The 24,942-nt window shown below is 38.1% G+C and overlaps 1 protein-coding gene across 1 annotated transcript in view; it reads right to left on the minus strand.

The window, feature by feature from the left end:
• LOC133532287 (talin-1) overlaps window positions 1-24,942 on the minus strand; it is a 165,395-nt gene that overhangs the window by 97,018 nt on the left and 43,435 nt on the right. The window contains exons 3-15 of the mRNA XM_061870891.1: window positions 11,878-11,988; window positions 11,335-11,474; window positions 10,391-10,545; window positions 9,741-9,896; window positions 9,334-9,437; window positions 8,385-8,526; window positions 7,365-7,556; window positions 4,834-4,912; window positions 3,958-4,126; window positions 3,386-3,558; window positions 2,677-2,838; window positions 2,072-2,163; window positions 963-1,051 (exon numbers count right to left, since the gene is read on the minus strand). Of these exons, the coding sequence (XP_061726875.1) occupies window positions 963-1,051; window positions 2,072-2,163; window positions 2,677-2,838; window positions 3,386-3,558; window positions 3,958-4,126; window positions 4,834-4,912; window positions 7,365-7,556; window positions 8,385-8,526; window positions 9,334-9,437; window positions 9,741-9,896; window positions 10,391-10,526 (1,494 nt within the window). The 5' untranslated portion in view covers window positions 10,527-10,545; window positions 11,335-11,474; window positions 11,878-11,988. The remainder of the gene's footprint in view (window positions 1-962; window positions 1,052-2,071; window positions 2,164-2,676; window positions 2,839-3,385; window positions 3,559-3,957; window positions 4,127-4,833; window positions 4,913-7,364; window positions 7,557-8,384; window positions 8,527-9,333; window positions 9,438-9,740; window positions 9,897-10,390; window positions 10,546-11,334; window positions 11,475-11,877; window positions 11,989-24,942) is intronic.

A 24,942-nucleotide genomic window follows, 5' to 3' on the forward strand; every position in this document is an offset into this window, starting at 1 on the left:
AGAAAGTTCATTTACATTTAATAATGCAAATATAATGATCATAGGAACTCTGTTAAGCAGAAATGCAACCCCATTATGTTTACCAACCCAATTTGTTAAAAATCAAAAAGTGGCGCAATCTTACCTACCTAAAGGTTATGGCGCCATCGCTCAAAACGATGCTGCTATACCTTTGGTGTATACTCTAGTAGATGGCGCCACTTTTTGATATTTAACAAATTTAACACATATCAGTAAAATAATAAGGATCAAAGTCAAATGGCGTTCTAAAAGTTTTAATCATGTGTCGAAAGATGGCAGTAAATTTATTAACTGTGGCAACAAAATTTTCTATGACAATTTACCTCTATTTCAAATTCTGTCTAGTTAAAGAATCTACAATGATTAATCAGAATAAGTTTATGTGTTAGTAACTTTTTGACCAAAATACATATTGTAAAGTGTGCATTTTGCTCCAGATATACACCGTGTTTTTATTGAATTCCGTTAACTTATGGGTTACTTTGGGTATCGGTAAGTATGTTTAAGGAAACTAAATGACATAGTTGGTTTTCTAAAAAAAAGTTTTTTTATTTTATAAAAAGTAATTAAATGTTGTATATAGCGTTGTTGTAACACTGGCATTACATTTAACTCAACCAAACAATTGAAAACTGTGACATATCAATGTCATTTCGAATATCGATCGTCCGAGATTATACTAACGTTTAGTATCAAATGTATTAACTCGTACTAAACACTAATCAATATGTAAACAGGCCCTAAGGCAAGTGTACACACTCGTAAGGGCCTTATAAGATAACATAATTATTGATTATCTCTATGAAATGGAGTTAATTAGAATACCGGTGTCTTTGAGAAAGTTACTTAATTTAAGCTCAGGGATGCACCCTTGAAATTAACGGGAAAACTACGGAACCCTAAAAACACGGTGTATAAAATAAAAATAAAATAAAACCCACAGCGGGCGGCGTGTGCCCCGTGATGGCCTGCCCCGACACCGTGGTCTGCTGCGCGCCCGTCATGTGCCCCACCGCGAACGACTTCGCGCCTAGCGACGCAAAAATAAATATAATTAAAATTAAACAAAAAAAAACAATAGATTGTGTTTTGGATTGTAGTTTGTGCACAATGTAAATCAAAATAATAGGAACAATATATATGTACAAGATGTTGTAATGAATCCAACATCAGATATTACTACATCTATACTTTGTATCTTTAGTTATTTAAATAAAAGTAAACAAAATCTACCCTCAAATGGCTCCCTAGTTGAGGGTAGTTTTTTTTGCGACAATAAATGACTTTTTTTTTAAATATTACATGATCAAATAATGTAGGTTAAAGTCAGGTCGTTCAGTGACAGATCCAGGCGGTTTTGTATTTGGTTGGTTAACCAACAAATGTTATAACTACCCGAAAATTTACAAATTGTTTGTTTACTTTTATTTGAATACCTAAAGATACAGAGTATACATTCAAAATAGTATCTTGGCAATTTCCTTATACATATTTGAATTTTTTTTCTGTGTATCTAAAATTTGGCACCTTAGTTAAAATATGTGGCTTGCTCGCTACCATCATATGGGCATAACGTAAAAATGTATTCACTGTTCATTACTTTTCTGTTATACAATACTTTTTGTAGTGTAGTCTTGCGATATATTTTGACTAAGGAGTAGAGTTTGTGAAGTTAGGGCTTGTAGAGTGAGATGTTTGGCTCTACAAGAGATCTGATAACTTGTTGACAGTGTGAGCCGTGTATGGTCTCGTCTTGGCAACATTTTGCATGAAAATGTTTTTGGTATATTTATCCATTCATTGTGAGAAAAATGGGAATAAGTATTATATATTTTAATGTTATAGCTATAACATTTAATTGATTACTAAAAATAAGTTACTTTTGCTTTAAAAATAACATTACGGTTCGAATCAAAAATCTTTTTCACTGTCTTTTTTTGGTCTAGTAATTGTCTGGAACAGAATACTTTGAGACATCCGCTTTTGTACTTTATCATTTATGCAATAAAGTTTAAAATAAATAAATATACTGGTCCATATATTTGAATACCTTCAGCTCCTGGTCGCATGACAGCTGGCTTGGCCACCGACTCGGTGTTGACTTTGCCCGACTTGAATGTATCGTGCTGAATTATATTTGCCCTGTAAACAATCATACGTACTAAATAAATATCACCATTATACTTTGTTGAATAAAAAAAATATATATACGTATAACTATTAATAAAAATGATGAATGGTTAAGTATACTTATCGTACCCGCAACTTTCGTGAATGTCTATCATTTACGACTTTTCTTTTCATTACTATCTTCAATGGATATCGATTTAGGCGGCGATCATTTGCAGAGATCTGTTCGGCTTCCGTGGTTTATACGGAGTTGATGAGTATTTCTAGTGGCAACCTTGCTCACCGGCAGGAACACAACACTATGAGTAGGGTCTAGTGTTATTTGGCTGCGGTTTTCTGTAAGGTGGAGGTACTTCCCCAGTCGGGCTCTGCTCTAGATCTGGAATGACATCCGCTGCGCTGTGCCCTACCACACAAAGCGAGATGACATTCACAGTGCCCTTACCTCTCTCTTGGACGTAGTTTAAGGACGTGCCCGGGTCCAAAAATTGCACATACAAGAGTGGAGATCCGCGGTGTACTCACTTGGAGGGCGCCACGGAGTCCTCGAGCATGGCGGAGCCCTCGTCGCCCTCGATGCCGAGGTGGTCGCGCGCGCGGCGCCGGCGCACGATGATGTCGATGTAGCCGGCGATCACCTGCAGGATCTGCTCCGCCTCCGTCGTCTGCACCGAGTAGTATTGGTCGCTGCCCCGACGGGAATATCATCACATTATACATACACCATACGGTACAATACTCTTTACTGAACACTTCAAAATGAAACTGGTACTATAGTCTCTGCTGGTATAAAGACAACATTACATTCAGGTAAGTTAAATAAAAAGACCGCATGTATTTCGCTCAAAAACAATTTCTTCTGAAATGGCATCAATATAAAATGCAGTGTAAATAGTACTTGCACAAGATACAGACAATTAGGAAATTTAATAAACTGAAAAACTAGACTCCGGTTTACTTTAGTTATTTTCAGAAGATGATGTCACACGGCATGATGATCTGGGGTAAAATTACTATATGGATCAGATGCAGCTATTAGCATAGAAACGATTTATTTCAATAAGATTGTCAGCCATCATCACCCAACATCGAAAATCTTTGAAAAACGAGGCAGTTGAAAGAAGGAGGAGGAAAATTGGAAAGACGAGACGGCTATGGTCCATCGGAAAAGTCCATGCTAGTTCAATAGAAAACGTTATACAAAAAAATTGGCCTATTAACGGCTACTGGTTACCTGTAATCACCGAAGTCCAGGGTGAAGGTGTTGGGGCTGGCGCACCAGCGCCGCACAGTAGTCAAAGGCCAGGTCTGAAGGATCTCCTTGGTCTTCTCGTCCAGGCGGAGTACGGAGTCCTTGGTGACGCCGAGGAGACGGGGGACCAGCTTGTTCTTGCCCTTCATTTTTTCCTTTAAAATTTCAGATGTTGATTTATTTCAACATCTTTCAATCTTACAAAATACAAACCAGCCCGCAGAAACATATGTTGGACACTAATGAATTTCAGTCTTCGCTTTAAAAATATACACTGGGAATTTTGGTTATAAGAAAACTCGCAAAGACAATGTTTGATCATTGTTTAAGCAAGATGAAATCCACGAAAGGAGTTGTAATAATTCTAGCATTTTAAAGCCACATAAGAACGTACTAGTAAATTTATCAGTTGCTAAGTAAAATCTCCTAAATACTGCTCGATACGGTTTGTATCTTGATAAACGAAAGTAGGTAAGTAACTCCATAAGTTCTGGCGTTGGCGTTTTTGTGTGATTTCATGAAGTAAGAAGAGGTAAATTTTGCTAGATTCTTACCTTGACAAGGAAGAATGCGACGCCGTAAGTAGGCAGATCTCTGGCGTTCTTAGTGTACAGCACTTTGGCTTCCAGTTCCGAGAGACCAGCGTGGCGTTTGTGCTCCTTGAACACCTTCTTTTCGACGCCTTTCACCTTCACGTAGGAGGCGGGGAGGAATTCCTTCAGACTGGACAAAGATAATTATGAATTACATAATTTAACTAACAGAGTGAGCGAAGCGTCTTTGAGTTTGAGCTTTCTTATGTCTGGCTGTTCTCCTGTTCAGGTCGCATTTCTTTGTCGAATCACTATTTGATTATTTTTTTTTGAAAACAGCGGAACCATGGGGATTTGCGAGGTCTACTATTCAAAAAGCACCTTGTATATATTTATTAAATACAAAGTTTTTCGATCTGACTACATTGTCTTATAAATGTATAGTTTAAAAAGCACTAGAAAACAACACACTTGTGATACGATATTCCATCATGGAATGCCAGTGCCTATCATCCGGCTTCATCATCAGATCTTGAAACCTAATCGTGGTCAATGTTTATTACAAGATTTTTCTAACAAATTCAAACAAGATGTTCCATCATGAAGTTCCAGTTCATATTTCAGTTCAGTTCGAAAGTACCATATTATTGTATTGTCATCAGAACTACATACAGCTGCCAATATTCATGACGCTACGATCCTTGGAAGATGGTTAAATTAGTTACCTTAGATTCCATTACATAGTTACATACAGGTCGACCTAATAAAAGCATGTTAAAAATAAGTAAATTACTACTTGCCATAAATTAAAACATCAGAGCAGTCAATAGCTGCCCTTTCAGAGTTTAAAATCCATCTCAAAAGGAAATAACAGTTAAGAGTATTTAAAATACTCACTCTAAGAATCCCGTGGTGTGTTTGTCCTCCTTATGGTCACCGAACTGGATCTGACACTGAATGCCGGCGAACTCGCACGCTGTAAACAAGTATTTCGTTAATCTTTAATTTATTTTACCCGTATATCTTAACTTTCCTGACGATCTGTATCCTAGATAATATTTAACAAATTTTTGATGAATCACGTGTCCACATTATACTAATTTTACGTACAAAATCGGCTCAGAGAACTAGTATTTTGCACCATGAGTTTATGTTGCTTGACAACAAACCATAGAAGCGGAGCGTGAATCTCGCGACCTATCAATCAATCAATCATCAATCATCGTTTATTGCACCATGGTAAAAATACAAACGTTGTTACAAAATAATTCAGTCTCTCATGGACCCCAGAAGGGCATAGCAAATATTTTCTTAAACTAAGTATTATTAAACACAGTATGGAATATACTTATTAGCTATAATTCTATCAGATCAATAATAAGTTATTTAACAAATTTATCATTGAGAAAATCTGTAACTGAATAATAAGCTTTTTCTGCAAGGAACGATTTCAACTTATTCGCGTATGTTGTGTCCCTTTCCTCTGCTTTTATATAATTCGGAATATGATTATAAAATTTTACGGCTGCATAATGAGGGCTTTTACGGTATATTTCTAATTTTGGCGCGGGTAGTTCAAGTTTGTATTTTTGTCTTTTATTTGGCAGCTCTCTGAACAAATGAATATTTTTCCTGATATACATGCCTAATTCTAAAATGTAAAGACTTGGTAGAGTGAGTATGCCGTGTTTAATGAAATGGGGTTTGCAGGTATCTCGATTTTGTATTCCGACTAACACACGAATACATTTTTTTTGCATGACAAACATGTCATGCGCATCGGTACTGTTGCCCCACATTAAAATACCATACCGCAACCATGAATTAGCAAAGGCATAGTAGGCGGTTAGTGCTGTACTGAAGTTAGTAGTTTTGCGAAGCATAAAAAGTCCATATAAAAACTGAGATATCTTGGTTTTAGTGCATAATATGTGGGTTTTAAAATTAATATGGCTGTCAAGAGTAATACCTAAGAGTTTGAAATTATCTACTTCTTCAATTTCTGTGTTATTAACTGATAGTTTTAATTGTAATGGCGTTCTTTGATGAGGATAAAATTGAATTAATTTGGTTTTATTATAGTTTATTGCAAGATTATGGTCGCGCATCCACTGGTTAATATGATTTAAGGTATGTGTTAGTTTTACGTTGTAATTTTCGTTAGTATGGAAATTAAAAAGGAGGGAGACATCATCTGCAAATAGAATACATTTAGCATCAATTTCTTTTGGGAGGTCGTTTACATATAATAAAAATAAAAGACAGCCCAAAACGCTTCCTTGTGGGATTGAGCCTTTTATTTCTACTATACCAGATCGAACTTTACGGCGTTTACGACGTTTTGGTCGCGCGGTACTCGTTGCAATTGGGGATATAGGATATTACGCTCTGCGTAGAGGGCGCCACTACCTCATTTTGAGGGCTAACGAAAATCAAAATTTCGTTATCTGCCTCTCTATCACTCTTGCATATTCGAGCGATAAAGAGGCCAGTTAACGAAAATTCGATTTTCGCGTTTCGCGGTTGTATAGAAACCGCTTTGATGCATCAATGTCATAGTAAAAACTTCTTAAAAAACTGTTATAGGCATAGTATGTATAATTCAAGTTTTGGAGACCCTCTACATCTCTAAGGATAATTTAATGATTTTTTTTATATTTTATCTCTGACACTTAGAGACATAAATCTCTAAAGAATTTTAGTATTTGTTGGTTTTATTTTTTTATCGTAGTTTTTTTGGTGTAATTTGTCATTTAGAGACAGTATACATCTCTAATAAAGTATATATTATTTCATCGATTCCATATTTGTAATTTTTATTGTTTGTTAAAATGGACATGTAAAAGTGTCCCTGTGGCCTATTTGCTGAATAAATGTTTGATATTTTAAAGTTACTCTATGGTTTATGTGATGAGATAGTGCTGCTCTCTGGCGGCAGAACATTGCAGTAATACTCCCTATTTCATTGTTTGGTATGGCTTCTCTATAGTTATAATAACTCAATGTGTGTCCATACTTGCGTTTCATGTAAATAGACACAGTTTGTCTATTAACAATTTTGCTCTTCCAATTCACTTTTTTGTGTTGAAGTCAAGAGAATCGATCGTGAGTTTTGGTGATCTTCTTCAGAGATCTACTTTAGCATTTATACATACATACATATAATGACACCTATTTCCCGGAGGGGTAGGCAGAGACCACGGATGTCCACTTGCTACGATCCTGACATACCTCTTTCGCTTCCTTCACTTTCATGACATTCCTCATACACGCTCGTCGGTTTAGGGTGCTCTTGACCTGGCCTTTCTTCAGGATTTCCCCGATTTGATCAGAGAAAGTCCGCCGAGGTCTACCCCTTCCAGCTCCCTCTTCTACTTCTCCCTTATACACTCTCTTTGTTAATATGTATACATTTTTAATAATCTTACCTTTATCTTGAGTGATGGGGTGTGTCCCATCCAATATGGCGTCCCTGGCTTGAACATACAGGAGATTCAACTGGACAGGGTCGCGGGAGTCCACGTTCCTGTCGGAGAAGAAGAGCTTGCGCCGCAGGAGTAGGGTTTCGGTGACGTCGATGCCCTGCTCGCGGAGGGTCTTGGCTGGTTCTACCCAGTTCACTGTACAGACAAATAAAAAAAATTAATGACAAAAAAACTTAATTCGACATTGAAGAAAAAATAGGAACCCGTAAATAACTTAGTTCTCAATTCGTCGGGATATTTTGAGGGAAATTACACATAACAATATTTTATGATAGGATCTTGGGAAAATCGAGGTAAATCTTTAAATATTATTAGTGATTTGTGTATTTATGGTAATTTATACCTTTGCTCTCCGAAAGCACTATTTGGTGAAGTGGAAACTGCTCATTAAACCATAGAATTATGACAGTTTAAACTGTTTTGTGCAGTATTTTTTTTAAATCAATAATTATTTTTTCTGAGTACTATCGTTACAATACAATACTCTTTATTGCACACCTCACATAGTTTACAATAAATGTACAAAAACAAACAAAGCCAATCTAAAAACAAAAATTAATAAAATTATAAACAAATTGTTAGTCATGGTTAGGCAAAAGACATTGTCGATAGTCAATAAGGTTGATTTCAAATTGAAGCTTTTTGGAAATAGTACCTTATTGACAAATGGCCATAAGTAACGCTTAACTTGAGAACGCCGCATATGTCATTAACTATAAAGAAAAACCAGACAAGTGCGAGTCGGACTCGCTCACCGAGGATTCCGTACTTTTTAGTATTTGCTGTTATAGCGGCAACAGAAATACAACAACCGTTCATGAGATACAGCCTGGTGACAGACGGGCGGAAGGACAGCGGAGTCATAGTAATAGGGTTCCGTTTTATACTTTGGGTACGGAACCCTAAACAGTGACAAGCCCTCCAGTAGCAGAGGCTAATTCCCTAAGTTGGCTGGTAAATTACCTTCATCGTCAGTCCTGAGCTTCTTCCTGAGCTGGTCCATCTTGGCGTCCCGCTCCTTGTCCTGGTGTTTCCTCTTTAAGGTCAGGGTCCCGAAGTTTGGCTTTTCGCAAGGGTCAGGTTCCTCTTTCAGCTCTTCGCGAACCTGGAAGAAAATAAAGTGTCACAAGTTTTGTATTCATCATCATTCAGAATCAACTTTTTAGCGTCACTCGTTGCCATGGTTACGATTAGTTGTCCAGGGGACAAAAGTTCATTGAAATACTGATTTTATGGTACTTAAATGTATTAAACTTGCGTTTTTGTGGTCGTTATAACCAATGTCCATAATGGGCCCCCTACTAAGCATGTTAATAGAACGGCATACAACGTCTCTTCAAACAAACTGTGCCACTGTTGTCCCTTGGACAACGGGACAGGATAACAAAACAAAAAAAAGTTGATTCACCCGATTCACATTAAATGTAAAAGTCAATGACTCGACAAAAAAACTGATACAGACAATATTGTCTAGATATATACCTAGGTGCAGTCGCCATCAGATATATCGGAGCAGCCAAGATGCTCACAAATATCTGAACACGCCTATTGTCAAGGCGTTAGAGTTCATGTTCAGATATTTTGAGCACCTCAGCCGCTCCGATAAATCAAGATTATTTTATTGTGTAAGAACATTTCATGGTATTGAAGGATCAAATGGTGACATCAGAAAGTTAAATTTGATAGACAATACATGAACCAATCATGTCTTCGCGGCTTGACTCCCGTTTTGTCGATACTTCACTTTAGAAAATAATTTATTTCATCAAGTTTCAAGAACAACGTGTACAGTAGAGTTCATAAATATTTATAATTTCGTTCATGTTATTGCAATGAAGAAATGTATACTTTAAAAAAGGAGGTTACTAAAATATACAGACAGGTTTCTTGATCTCTATTATTTAATACTCACCAGCCCATATTCGTCGTAGTTGGTGATGCCAATCTTGGTGCAGATGACCACCATGAGATTGGCCACGATCTGGCTGTCGTCCACCAGTAGGGTTTTCACGGAACCTGTCAAGAAATGGGGTTATTTAAAACTAAATACTCAAGCAACACTTAAAAGCAATGAAAATGCGTAATAAATAAAAAAAACCGGTTTTTATAGTGCATACTGAAATTATGGATCGATGAACATCGATCTTTGTTGAGACAATTTGTAACAAATCTAGGTTCAATGAAGTTTTTGTGTCTTATCACAGATTTCTAATGGCCACCTCCGGTTTCCATCAGCATTCGGATAAGCTTGATGCATTCAAATTACGTAATGAAACAGCCAAGAAATTGGTCAGCCGTATTAGTAACAAAAAAACTTACCATCCAACATGCGTACACGCAAGTTTCTCGTCTTCCTGCAATATTCAAGGATGTCTCCATTGCGCAGCATATAGTAGTCAAGACTGCGGGACGCTTCGAGCCAGATTCCCTTCTTGTTGTCCTCTTCTGACGCGAGGAATAGCCCGTATTCTTTCGCTGTGGGAGAGAGGTAGGATTATTGAATAAGAAATCTTTAAACTTGAGACAAATGCATATCATGGTTATATAGCATTCTTCAATACGGCCTGTTATTATGGGGTAATCCAGTATGTATATGTCAGATCCAGAGAATACCTCAGGAAGGACCCAAGTATAAGACATCAATTGACGGTCGATACCCGAAATTATCCTGGGAAGGACACGTATATTACTGAGTCAACGGGGGATGGAAAAGCCCGACCAATAAGAGAGGTCTCTTCCCGAAAGACCTACAACCAGATTAACAGATGATAACAAAAAAAAATCAGACCCACTCTGAAGGGGCCTACTGAATACCCGTTCGCCAGATGATATCGGCCTGTCAGTTATTCGCGATTGTCAGCTTTTGCGATGGAGAGACATTGGAAGAAAATTAAAGAGCCCACCGTTGGGCCTCTCTTCAATCTGCTTCCTGTCGAAAAAGCAGGCAGTTAAAAATATGGTGCACTCACGGTCACTAGAACTTGCTTCCAGGATCTTTTCCCTGATGATGCGACAGGCATCGTAGATAGTGGTGGAGGGGTCGAACTGGATGGTCTTGACCACTTTGCCACCTTCGAGCGATATCTTTAGTGAGAGCGTCGCCATCTTGGTTAAGGAGTAGGCTCTGAAAAGATAGAGATGGGGTTTAGTTACAGTTTTTAACTAATATTATTTTATTTATATTCTTTAGACCAGAGATCTCCAAACTAGGGTCGCCAATTTAACAGTCCGGAATTCGAAAAGAAGGCCGGGGCGTGGCCCTCGTATCTAAAAGTTTGGAGAACCCTGCTTTAGATGATTTGGTCACTTATCAATGAATAGTAAACGTAACACCAATGAGCTTCGTTGACTCTTTGAAGTTGGTTGAAAATGTCTATAACTGCGAAAATCGAAGTTCATAAATTTCTAGCAACGAGTGACAATCTGTGTCACTCTAATTACGCTTTTATTGCAGTAAAAGAGAAAAATGCCCGAAATTTGCGAACTTCGGTGTTCGCGGTGGGCCCTCAGCTCTGAAATATTTCATCATAGGGACTCTCTCTGCGATGGCGTGTCTAAAATGTTTGTGCTAACAATGAACAACAGTGGTCTTCCATTTTCAGGGTTTGTTAAGAGTTGAATAAATTCTCAAACGTCTGATAGGTAAAGTTCGAGGTACTAACTTGTGGACTACGTAGGGTTTTGGGCCGTGGTCTCTACTATAAGACTCAAGATATAGGGGCGTTAGCAACTACAACTACTAACGAGGTACCTACGTTCTACAGACAACATAACTGTGCGACTAGGCGTGGCAAAGCAAGCTACCCCGAAGGAGCGTAGGCAGTGGCAAAGTTAACAATCAGTACACTGGGAAAATGAAGCCAGCATTTTTGGTGACCCATGAGGGGAGTGGATGATTACGACAATAACAAACCTGCTTATAGTAGCAGTACGTCCAGGGTCTCGTTCAGGGCTGGATTCTCTACTGATGGGCTCTAGATCTAGAGAGCGCGCGCTGGGCCGTCGTCTTCTCGGTTGGCTGAATGAGCGGAGACGCTCACGAGGTTGCCCGTTCTGTGAACAAAACTCCCGTTAATTCCAAGAAAAAAATTGATGATTGCAGGATATGATGGTGTGTTGTGAGGATAGGATGTCATAAACTGATTGGCAATCCTACTTAAAAATACTTAAGGATGACACTTCTAAAGCAGTTATTTTGTCTCGCGGGCCACAGCCAGGGCTCTATTTCCTTTTCGCAAGCCAGATTTGAATTTTGGCTTTTTTGTTAGCCTAAGTGTTCTTCCTTTTGAAGCCCTTGAACTGCGCATGCACCCGTTTTGTAGCGGCGGCAGCCGGCCCGGACCGGCCCGGTGGATCCAAACGTGCTAGACTACGTCTATGTCGTTGTACTTGAGGTGTCGGCTCTATTCTCGGCCGGGTGCTGAATACAGGTGTGGCTGCAGGCTGGGATACTTACAGTATGAGTCAACCGTCTCCAGTTGTCTTGAAGCGCGTGCTCGATGCGCTCGCGGAGACTGCGTCACGCGTGCGGCGATGCTTGCGGTGCTGGGTCCGGGTCTGAATCAATCTGTAACAATAGATAACTCACGTCAATTTCAAGTTATTTACGTAACAAGCAATACGGCGGGGAAATGCTAAAAGGATTTATTTATTTCGCCGCAGGAGTATAACATATTTTTGTATTTATTCAAGATTGTCATTGTCACACAGCCTGCCTGATAGATGTTTGCAACACCAAGTCTATCACGCGCGCGTTCGTCCCTTTCTAACAACATCGAACAAAAGAGATGGAATATTAGCCGTTGTACTGCCCCATATACACAGCAAGTTATAAACCTCAAACAGTTTCAAAAGCAGGCCAGGCGGCCATCTGCCGTTACGCAACGCGCAAGCGCGGAAACAATTAAGGTTATTATTGGGCTCACGTGTTGTACTGCAATTTTAAGTATTGGGGACAGTGATTAAGCAATTTTGTCTCTCAGGCAAAAGGTAGCACAGTTAAAAGTCACTGATGCTACAAAGATGCGTCGAGAAACTGACCAAGTTATACTATTACCCGAAATTATACCTAAGGGCGCTACTACACTAGCGTCTCCCGATCGTCGGCGTCTAGTCAACTCTATGGCTGCTGCTTGACGCAACGTTGGCACAACTGCGCGGTGATGCCAATTTCGTTAGCGCTGACTAGACGACCCTAGTATGGAGTGGCCCCAAACACAGAATACTTATCTTATAAAGCAATCACAATGAGTCGTTCGCCGCATGAAAACAATGACGGTTGCTTGGCAACCTCATACTTTGCATTCGACATACGACCCGATGAAAGACCCAGCGTGATTATCCAAAAAATCACTTTACTATTTTTCGAATTCTTATTGCATCGTTTGTTAGATCATATCGCTATTTGTAGTAACTGTTCCCATAGTCTTATGTTATACCTTTAAACAAGCAATCCTTGTATATATATTTCTATATTTCGATGAAATTTAGGGGGTTTTCGGGGGTGAAAAATCGATCTAGCTAATAGGTCTTATCTCTGGGAAAACGCGCATTTTTGAGTTTTTGTATGTTTTTTGAGCAAAGCTAGGTCTCCCAGATATTTATATCTGATTCCGTAATACCTCGATGCAATGACATCATAATGATATCCGTCATTTGTTTATGACTTAATCCACTTCGCATACCAAAATAAGACATACTTGACAAGACGCTTAGTTTGCACCAACTTTGCTATGACAACGTTGCGCCATACTTGAATCGCGCTTGGTGCACGGACTCATCATCTGATTCTTATATAATGGCAACAGGAGCAACGCCACCTGGAAAGTGACCTGTGGTGGCAGTATGGTTCAATTTTTATCACCTGTCACTTTGCCTGTCACTTTCGCACTTACATACTTGTTAAAACGTGACAGGCATGGTAACAAATGATAAAGAGCGGACCATCTTAGGCCTACAGGTATGAGAAAATCTTTGAGTAATCAGGGAGTGTTAGCCATTTTACCCATCAGAAAACACGATCCCGATTAACTGAGAATCATTTTAAGACGATTAAAAAGGATAATTCCGCCCCGGCAATACAAATCCAAAGAGACCTGGTAAAAAATAACAGAGAACATGAACAATCCACGTGTCTTGTAAGTATCGGGTAATGTTTGCCATTTCTCCCATCGGGAAAATGATCCAAACGAAACCTTTCCGAAGTCGGTTGGGAAAGGGCAATTTAATCCACTTCAAATTCCGCATTTAATCATTTTAAAGTGCACAATAAACTCCTCATAACTGCACATAAACTCCATATTGCGTCGTCAAAATTCCTGCAGCCGACCGCGAACGTTTTTATGCAAAACAGAGCTATAACTTTTCTTGAAGGACCGTTGGGGTTCCGAACGCAAGGGAGTCCTGCCCAGCTCAACTGTGGAATGAACTATCGCTTGCGATATTTCCAGACCGACACCTTCAAACCCTCTTGAAAAGAGCGCACTTTCATCTTAAACACCGGCAACCCTCCTGGTGTTGCAGGTGTCCATGAGCGATGATTTCTTACTTCAATTATTCTTACTCCTATATCATTAAAAAAAAGAGTCCATGACACGCAAATCAGCCTGAGTGTCATTGTAGATATTACAGATATGGAATAAATAAAAATTATTCAGTATTAGGAAACTGCGCTTGAAAACTAAGGTATTTGTCTTTAACAAGTCCTCAAGAAATATGATTCAACATTATATAACCAGAGTTAACGACTCTCAAGACTACCTTTCCACTGAGGCGGAGATGAGCGGAGAGAGGAGGAAACGCACGGGAATCAACTAATAGCATTGGGTTGTATTCAGTAGTGTATTTTGAGCGTCGGCGCCTGGTCAACTCTATGGCTGCTGCTCGACGCAACGTTGACGCATCTGCGCAGCGACGCCATTTTCCATAGCGCTGACTAGACGCCGACGCTCAAAAGACGCTAGTGTGGGGTCTCCCTAACTCAATGGAAACACGCCGCTAAAGAGGCCAAATAACATTGGTTGTCACACTCACAATATTACTCGTCGGCTTTACCAATAGCAATTTAGACCCTGCGTTTTAATGAACTGCATATGAAATCGGGATTTTTGGGAGGAATGCACCCTATCATAAGGAGATAAGGATTCATTTAGCACGACTACCACTTCGGTAAAAATTTAGCGTAGCGCCTGATACGGAGTTTAAGGGACTTTAAACCGTAGTGTTTGGAAGTAAAGTTCAGTTTTGTTTGAGGATGGTTTGGGTTAAATTTAGGCATGGAATATGTATTCAGAGATTATTATTGTTTAGTGGAATTCCTAATTTTAGGGCGAGGATGAGACTATTCGTGAGGATAAAATAGTGATAAACATAGCGACCCTTTATATTACCATTTCTTGGTCATTAAATTTTATGCTATTTCTATTTGGCACATGCCTTCAAGTACGTATTTTGGTCTTTTTCAGGAAATTCACTGGTGTAAAGTATTCGTAGTGGTTTTTTATCTTTTAGTGATAAGGGACCATTTGACAACATTTATGTCTTTCAAGAACTAGCTTTTTATACTTATGACGAAAAATTAGATCATGATTTTTTTACTATTTTGAGCCATAAGGCGGTTATTACACTGTCGGCGACCGCATCAGTGTGTTTATCACTATAGTTCTACAAGAACACTTATGCAAGCATTAATTCCATCGTTGCACTGTGTTCGTTGACTGCCTTACTCATCAAAACTAATAAACACAAGCTATAAGTGTATGGAGCAATAACCGTTATGATGTACGCGGAGTTTATGGTTAAAGGGGGACGATAGATGAAGTGATTTAAATCCGACAGAATGTAATTTTGTGTCCCGTAACTCAAATGGCAACTCGTGCGTTGTCTGTCCTTCTGTCATAGCCAATTCTTTCCAAAAGAATTGGACTGAATGATTTGAAATTCGGTATATCTACAACATATGGAAGGTAGAAGCGAGGAACAGAATCTCCTTAGGCAGAACTGTTGCAAAAGTGTCTAGCTGTCAGCTATTAATAATAGTTCCAAATCTCTCCAGAGTAGCGCTAGAGTAGCTAAGAACCTAGGCGTTATTGACGGAGTGAAATGCGCTGTCTATGATTAGATTTTTTTCTCAAGTATTCTAGGTATTGAAGCGCCACCTATTTATGGTTTTTTGTCGGTAATTTTTTGGTATATAGAGTTTATGTTCCTCGCCTCTGCCTTCCATACTACAACAGCTCTTTCGATCCTATTATAAGAAAAAAAGTGTCCATAAAATTCACCAATTCGAATAAAATAATGTAAAACAATAAATATGGTCCACACTTTTTGCTACCTCCATACACAAATCCATCCATTCCGTCACCGACAATCATCGCTAACAATATTTGACAGCCGCCTGTCACTCTTTATATAAATAGACGCGTACGCACCTGCGCTGGCGCCGGTAGATGAATAAAACTAAATAAAACACAAATATCGACTTTATTGTTAAATGAAGAAGATTCAAATTGCTTTGAGAGCTTCTGTAGATTTTGTTTATCGTAAAATCAATTGTCAGTTGAAATAGTGACATTATTGTGTAGGGCAGAAGGTTTACGTTTGTAAATGTTTATATCAATGGTCGATATAAGTATACAAATCGTTTAAAAAACGATCATACAATATAGAAAAGAAGATTGAAATTTCAATGACAGTTTTGACAAATTATATTCTTAAAGAAACTAAATTAAAAGTTCAAATGTCGTATGCGACATTATAATATCTCTGTATATTTTAGTTCTTTTAGAATTAGATGGACATAATGTAACGAGTAGTAGTATGCGTAGTAATTTGGAAAAAGGAACTCATTCACCTAACAGCTAAGTGAAAAACTAGCCTTGTAGTATATAATACTACGGTTCATTTTCCAATTAATCGATATACCTATTTCTCGGGGAATTTACGCTCTTTTAGAGTCGAGAGAATATATACATACGTCCTATTATACTTTTATAATAGGACGTACGTGTAATATTGAACCTATGTTCATAAGACCTTTTGCAAATGGGAGTGTATTTAATGTTTTCACGGTAAGAATTGATTTCACAGTAACGTAACGGCAGGGTTTGTTTTTAGTTTCGTATGTTGTGAGTAGTTTCAGTTGCGTTTTGGCACGAATGGAATCTTAAAATATCCGTTTACCTGGGGACGGTACATTATTAGTGTTAGCAATGAGTAATTCATTGTAAAGTGGTGTAAAGTCTAAAAATCGTGCCCCGACGCAATTTTTAGACGCGTAATCATTGACATATATCTAAGGAAGGGCTTTACGGGCACTGAGAATGGTACTAGTTCAGTGGTGTCACTCACAAATTCGAGCCAATCGTGCAGTCTAACGCAACTAGTTGCGACCAATCGCGCGCGTGATGCAAACTCATCAACCAATCGCGTTGTGACGTGAGACTGCACAATTCGCTCGAATTCGTGTGCGTGACACCGCTGTACCGGCGGCCCCATTCTTATTGCCTGTAAGGCCCGTCCTTAGATATATGTAAATGCGCGTAAAGTTATCTCTATAAGTAAGCAAAACAATTTGCATCGCAGCTTCTTTAATTATGGGAACGGGTAGATGTCGTGGCCAGATCTTAGAATTGATGATTTCATGGCGTGGTGAACATTTCATGTAATGATCGGTTGGCCATATAATAAAAAAGTCAAACCTAATCTAACTATATCATGAAGTGATCAATTCTAGAATGGCATTTCGTGAAATGATCAAAATTTATGATCTAGCCACCATAGAGACATACCTATTTTTATTTGTAGAAATAGGTACCCATTCAAATTATAAGTAGCGTGCTTTTATGTTGGAGGCCAAGACTCATTTATGGTTATCGCGCCAGCCAAGTAAGCCGGCTTATACATAAGATTTTTCAATATGGTTTTTATTAGGCTTAAAACCATCCTCAGTGTTGAATAGTACGAGTATACTTTGTATAGTTCCTCGTATCTTTCAGTCGATCTGGGGCATATTGTACTCGCAAGTAAGAAGTCGGTCGCTATATTTAGCGCCATGAATGAACGTCTGATTTCGACAACAGGCGCGTGTCAATGACTTTTCAGCGGTGTTGGAGCTGGAGCGAGGTAAATTCGGCTTCGTGCTCTGAGATCGACAGGTGAAAGAGGAATTTTAATGAATTTACAGAAAATTTACTGTGGTTAACAGTAGTTGGTTTAGAACAATGCATGCAACCTGTTATCATTATTTTTGAGTGCACAATCTTGATATTTAACTTTAAAGGTTAACCGCTGCATATCCGATTGATATGTTTGTTTTAAAGTAAAATTTATATTTGGCAGTTTTTGTTGTGATGATGTGATATTTTTTAAATATCATTTGATATTTACCAGTCACTTTTCGGTGAAGGATAACATCGTGAGGAAACCGGACTAATCCCAATAAGGCCTAGGTTGGAAGGTCAGATGGCAGTTGCTTTCGTAAAAACTAGTGCCTTCGCCAATTCTCGGGATTAGTTGCCAAGCGGACCCCAGGCTCCCATGAGCCGTGGCAAAAATGCCGGAACAACGCGAGGAAGAAGAGGAGATGGTGTGATATTTTTGGGATATTATCAATGTCCGCGTTACTGGTTATCACTTTTGGCAAGAATTATATAGTATTGTATATATGTATATATGTAGGTATATAATTATGTAAGTAGTGTGTATGTACATGTATTGTCTTACTGTTGTAGACTTAAATTTTAAGGGTATTTTAGTTTTAATTTAGTTTGCTATTTAGTTTTTTTGCACCTCCTAATTAGTTAATTTAAGTTTCAGTTCTCCACTACCTAAAGGTTGTCTGGAAGAGATCGCTCTGTAGCGATAAGGCCGCCTGTTGTTTACCTCTATCTTCATGTTTTTTGTGTTTCCATGTACATTTTTTTCCAAAGGTTATGCAATAAAGAGGATTTGTATTTGTATTTGTAATGTCACTTTTTCAGGTTTCATAACCGATTTCTAAATACAAACCTACTAGGTATTGTAATTTGTTATGTTATACTCGTAGCAGCCATGTTTTACCAGTTATCATATTTATCATTGAAAATTGAAAATAATATAAATAAATCCATTATGAAAGAAAGACGATTCTACAGTCGCCATCTGATATATCGAAGCAGCCGAGGTGCTCAAAAATATCTGAACACGCACTGTAGAACTTTGACAATAGAGGCATGTTCGAATATTTGTGAGTAAATAGGTTACGAGTATCACAAGTAAGTAAATATACAAGTATAATATAGTAAGTAAGTACATATGGCATTAAACATTGACATAATCTTAAATGTGAGCAACTGTTGTGACATTTCACGCATGTAAAATGCAAACAGATGCGAAGATAAGATGTCACCTATTAACCTGAAATGAGGTAATCCTTATACCAACGTTTATATATTACTGGCATTATCGTAACAACGACATACATAAAGACAAAGTAACAATATAAGGCATTCGAGATATTTGAGGTCACACGTCACACCAATATCGTGATAAAAACTATTTGCACGAATATAGCCTTGACTCCTGGAGGCTAAGGAATTATAAATAAGCTTTGCCAAAAATTTCATTTTTAGTACAAGCTTTTAACGGTGACTCTACTTTTCTTCCCACGGGCAACCAATACTCATCTTCCCATGGCCACCTCCTGTGTCCATCATCAGATCAGCTCGACTGTACCATAATATTGCATTGTCATCTGACTTACAATTGTATACACAACATCGGCTCAATCGGAAATCGGGAAGGGGGTCATGCAGTCTAACGCAACTAGTTGCGACCAATCGCGCGCGTGATGCGAACTCATCAACCAATCGTGTTGTGGCGTTAGACTGCACGATTGGCTCGAATTCGTGTGCCTGACACCGCTGTACTGGGCCTATTCTTATTGCCCGTAAGGCCCGTCCTTAGATACATATATCTAAGGAAGGGCCAGGCCAATGATTATAGATAACTTCCAAATGCCAGTGTTATTTCTGAAAGCCGCTATCCAAATCTACAGGCAGTTTAAGAAAAGGAAAATATTGTCAGTAAATGTTACACCTACATTGAAATATTCCATCGCGACATAATGTTAAAATTCCTCACATGCCATAAAACATGGCCCGGCGAAGCGCGAACCAATAAAGAGTGCCTGTGTTAAACCGACAGTGTTATAATGTATTGCAACAAGTGTTCATAACTTTACTGAACTGGCTGACGAGTCAAACACATATATAGGACACCAGCAAGCGTATTATGGATTGCTTTATCGATGTTAGGAACAGAATAAAGAAAAGATTACAGAAGATATAACAGGCCCGTGCAACGAGGCAAGGTACTGCTTTAAATCCTTTCTTAAGAATGCTTTTTAAGAAAGACGGAAATAATAATGGATTTGAAGCAGTACCTTGTCAGTAAGATAAAAATTATTTACGTTTCCCTCGTTGAACGGGCCCGTTATATCTTCTATAATCTTTTCTTTCCTTCTTATCTCACTAATCAATCTCAGTCTGTGTCCTCACAACAAAATAAAATGCACAAGGTCCGAAGTCGGAAGGGATTGATATTTTGACTTTAAAATAAAATTAAATGCAGGCGCGATGCATCAGCCATGATTTTTTTTCTCAAGTGGTATTCTCAATACGGAAAATGACTGAATGCAGTTTTGAAGGGCGAAATATCCGGTAAATGACAGAACGTATATTTTACGTATAAGGTTGCTAGATTAAATAATACATTCCTAAACAATCGACGTGACAAAATAAGTGTCAATATTTAGGGTCATACTACAAAAATCTCTTTCTTCTGGCCATATCTCTTCGCAAATTCCCAGGAGATGCCGCTTTATAAGCATCTCATTTTTTGTTACTGTGTAACTCGTGTTAAGTTCCATCTACAATCATAACTGCTGAGCGGCATTTCCTTGGAATTTGCGTATAGCCAGCCAGGGTAATGAGATTGCTGTAGAATGATTCTCACCACATTATTGGAAGAGGCGGACTGTCATTATCAGGCTGACACGTGGACAAATACGACCACCATATGCGTACAGGTGTTGGCGAACCACACTACTTGTGCACCTAGACTCTTTTTCAAACTATGCATCGCCTAGTGGTTAGGTTACGATGATTTTATACTGCTAATAGTAGTAGTAGTAGACTTAACAGTCGAAGTTTGAGTTCTTTTAAACTTCAGTTGGAAGAAAAAAAATCACAGTCACTAAAGACAATATTAAAATAAATATAAGACGTCCCAGATTACCTGTTCAAATCTCGCTCGGGGCAATCATTTTTTAATTTAATTTTTAATTCAAATGTTGATATACTTACTGAGATGGGTGGTTAGAGAGTTCGACTAAGGGGTTAGAATGTTATGAACTTACGGCCATTGAGCAATGAGCAACCAAGGGGTCGTCAGGCGCAGGCATTTGGCATGCAAACTTTTTGGGGGCTGGATGTTGCAATATTAAGTGAGTGGTGAAGATTTAGTACGGAGGCCCTTAAGAGGATACGGGAGCTGATATTTAAATATTCTAGGCGAATATATCCATCTCGCTAACGGAAGCGGCTCCTAAAGCTAGTGCGATAAGAACAACGCCAGGTTAGGCGAATAATCCTGCGTAAAAATATCAAAAAACGATGTTTCGTACTCGACTGTGTCCTCTTCCAAAACTCAACCAAATGTAACGAAATTTTGAGATTTAAATGATAATGAAATTATGTGTGTTGGACTGTTTTGATTTTTAGGCTATTTGATGTCAGTTTGGAATACCATGCTTCTTTTTGCGGCCTAATAAATTAGGCCGTTTTTGGGAATATTTGAAGTGCATTAGCGCCTTAAGAAACAAAAATTTCAATAAAAGCAAAACAGTCCGACACAGACCTTCTTCAACCTAGCATTTTCCCGGTCTAGCGCCAGGGTCCGCTTTCCTACTTAATCTTTTCCATTTTGCCCGATCTTCGGGATCCTCAGGTGTGAGATTGTTCTCTCCCATGTCCGCTGTCACGACGTCCAGCCAGCGCTTCTTAGGCCTACCGCGGCCGCGTGATCTAGGGCCTTGGACAGTGAGGTTGAGAGAGATATTAATAATAATAATCTGTGTTGAAAAAATCATTGCTCTAGCTTCAAAAACCTTTGTATGGAGAAATTACCACTCCTGTTGCCTCTTAAAAGTTAATTTTACCCATTTTTATCTTGAGTTTACGACTCGTCAGTTATTCTGGGTGTTTGTAAAGTCCTGATTATTTAACGACCGAGCTATAGAAAAGGGCCCGTCTGATAATCAGCGCTAAATATATACACATATTTATTATACAAATGGCTGAAACTGGTACTCATTGCCTATAAAGTGGAATCTAATAGAAATTGCAAATCATGTAAACAAACATGACAGGTTTTGTTAGCATTCTAGATAGCAGACTTATAACCTGAACTTCATACGAAGGTTTTCATTGAAGTATTAATAATCAACATATCTTTTAACTAATATAAAATATTTAGGTATGTAAACTTTTGATAAGGTCATGATTCTCCTTAAAAAGTGCGAGATTACAAAGTAATGAAGTCTACTCTGTGCGGGAAGAGATTTTTTTTTCACTTATATTAGATTAGTCCTTATGTCCTGGCAGTAAGGTTTAAAGTCAGTAAACTCCCTATCGGAAGACCATCGGATCATTCGGATCCGACCCAGTTAGGACGCGACGCCGCAGCGCTGATCCGTCGCCTAGCAACGGTTGGGAAGGGACCTTTCAAAGCGATCGCACGCCTTTATTTTTGTACAGATTTTAACCTTAATAGGTATCTAATACAGATTTAAAACACTCACTGTATCGGACGAGACTTGAACTAGTTAGACACTTCGGGATACAGTGAGTCCACTAACAGTCCATTTTACAAATATTAAGGTGCTCGAATTTTAATTATTTCTTTCTACAATTTCTGTTATTTCATTTTACAATTTCTAATCTACAAATGGCAAATGTCACAATGAGTGTCAAATTTCTATGAAAATATGACGTTTATGACACTCCCTTACTTTGTTCTATTCAGACTTAGACAGACTCTATACAAGCAAGGTTCGGAAACCGGTTTATAAAATACCGGTAAAAACCGGTTTATTTCGGTTTTCCTCCGAACTTTTATGAGAACGCGAACGTTTTAAGAACTTTATTGTAACCTTAAAAAACCTGGTTTATTCGACGAACCACGAAACGGCCGGCCGGCCTTGTATGTCACGTAAATATAGACATCGACATAGGAAGAAACCGGTTTTTATTGTTCTAAACCGGTTAATTTGACAAGAACTGTTCTCATGAAAACCGGTTTTAAAATAACGTTTTTTGGAGCGAAACCGAAACTAAAAGGTTTTGCTTTGTATACAATTAATAGATATGTGAACTATTAAAGGGATTAAAAACTATTGACCAGTGGCGACACGTCCAACATCCCGTTGACAAAAAAAAAGAAAATCCGAAGGGCACTAATATAATAAGATTAATAAGGGAGGATCTCACAACATTGACACAAGTGAAACATTAACCAAGCGACGGGAAGGGTAGAGACAAAGGCTGTCAAAGTGACAACGCTACATTAGTCTAAGGTTGCGAAGATAATAGAAACAAGTTACTTGCACATATGAAGGGTGTGATGACGGTATAATTATCGAAGATGAGGAAAGACTAGGTTTACGTTACTAGAAGTATGAAATGCAAATAAAACTATACCTGAAACTCTGAACATATTAAAATTACTTTAAACCGGTTACTAACGTATTATTCAGTTACTTAAATGGGTTTAAAGAAACCCAATGTTTAAAAGATCAGATAATAGAAAATAGATCCATTAAACAAACATGTTACGTAACATATTGTTAAGCAATACAGAAACGTCAAGACCTAGGGATTTTAAGGAAGCTATTTTAATACAGAAAGAAAATATATTGAATTGAAACAATGCGAGACCAAAAAACGTAATGAAACCTAAGCTTGGCGTAATATTTCCAAAGGGACAAAAACTATTAAACTATCAAAGATAAAAATGTCCACATCAGAAACCACATGCTTAGATATAACAAAGTAAATATATATAACAACATGACACGCGCCCTCATTGGCTACATCTTCATATAGCTGCACATACATAGAAGCCAAGCCATTTACCCCCACCCCAAAGATTATGTACTCAGTAAACGACGCAATGAAATCCATAAATCCAGAGAAATCTGCGCAAACAAGCTTGGCGCATGCGTCACCCCCACTCCGAGGGGGGATCGATAGACTCTGGCGCCGGCTAGTCTGCCGCCTACGACGACGCCGTCTCGCTCTAAATGAGGGAGGTGAGAGGGATGCAAGACAGGGTGTGGCTGGATTACAAATGGATGACATTTTTTATGATAGTTTTGAAGAATTTGGTAATGCAGCTCGGACTGAAAGATCATGAGTACAAATTGGAAAAAAGTATATATATTCCAAGTATTGCAAGCAATCACCTTGTGGAATAAGCAGAATACTATGTGAAAGACAAACTGAAGAATCATAAAGGGATTAATCCTGATTAAAAGTAAATTACATTGCAAAATGTACAATCATGTAGAGTTCATTTTATGTCGTATTTGATTTACTATTGTCACAAGATGACCAAGACGCAGAAGTTATTTTTTTAGATACAGAAATTGTCAATCAAGCAATATTCAATCTTAAATATTTCACTGAAAACGAACTATTCTAGCCCTATAACGATTACAGCATCAGAAAAATAAGACATCTGAGACTTCTGTATATATAAGGAGTAGTATTGGAAATTATCAAACATTTTTTACAAATTCACAAGCACTTCTTAATTCAAGACATCAAATGTTTATTCAGGATATGTTCTTTACGCTTTATTAATTTTAATTTCCTTATTCTACTTTTTCTTTTTCTCTTCAACATGGTTGCCAATAGCCGCTTATGTAATATACTTAAGTAAATCGTATAATTTCCCTCACGGGACAGGCTTTGCCTAGTGTGGGGGTCAGAATAAATTGTAACTTGCTCTAATATATTTTTTGGAAATAAACTATTTGTATTTGTTGTATTTGTATATTCTGTCGGAACGTCCATATCATGATCATTGGTCCTTATGTCTGGTGTAATAGTTGTAATACCGGAGACCGTTTTTAAATTCAATTTCAATTTCTTTTTATTCAGACACCAACTCAGATCATGATTGTTAGTTGAAATATCTTAAAATATATGGTTAGTATTATACACTATAAAACGGATGTCACTAAATTTAATGATAATTAAGAAACAATATATGAATTGAATGGCGATGGATGGAAGGATAGAGAATAGAGACCGACATAAGACATTCCATAAAAGAACTATTGGCTGATTCAAGACAATATGTTTAGTCAGTGTTGTTGATAGCTCAAATAGATTAAACATCTACAATATGTCGGACCGTCCATTACAGATAAAAGCCTCCGCCATATTGTACGTCCGGCCGCCGGAAGTCGTCACGCTGT

This window comes from Cydia pomonella, chromosome 26 (genome assembly GCF_033807575.1).
Source record: "Cydia pomonella isolate Wapato2018A chromosome 26, ilCydPomo1, whole genome shotgun sequence".
Taxonomy (NCBI): Eukaryota; Metazoa; Arthropoda; class Insecta; order Lepidoptera; family Tortricidae; genus Cydia; species Cydia pomonella.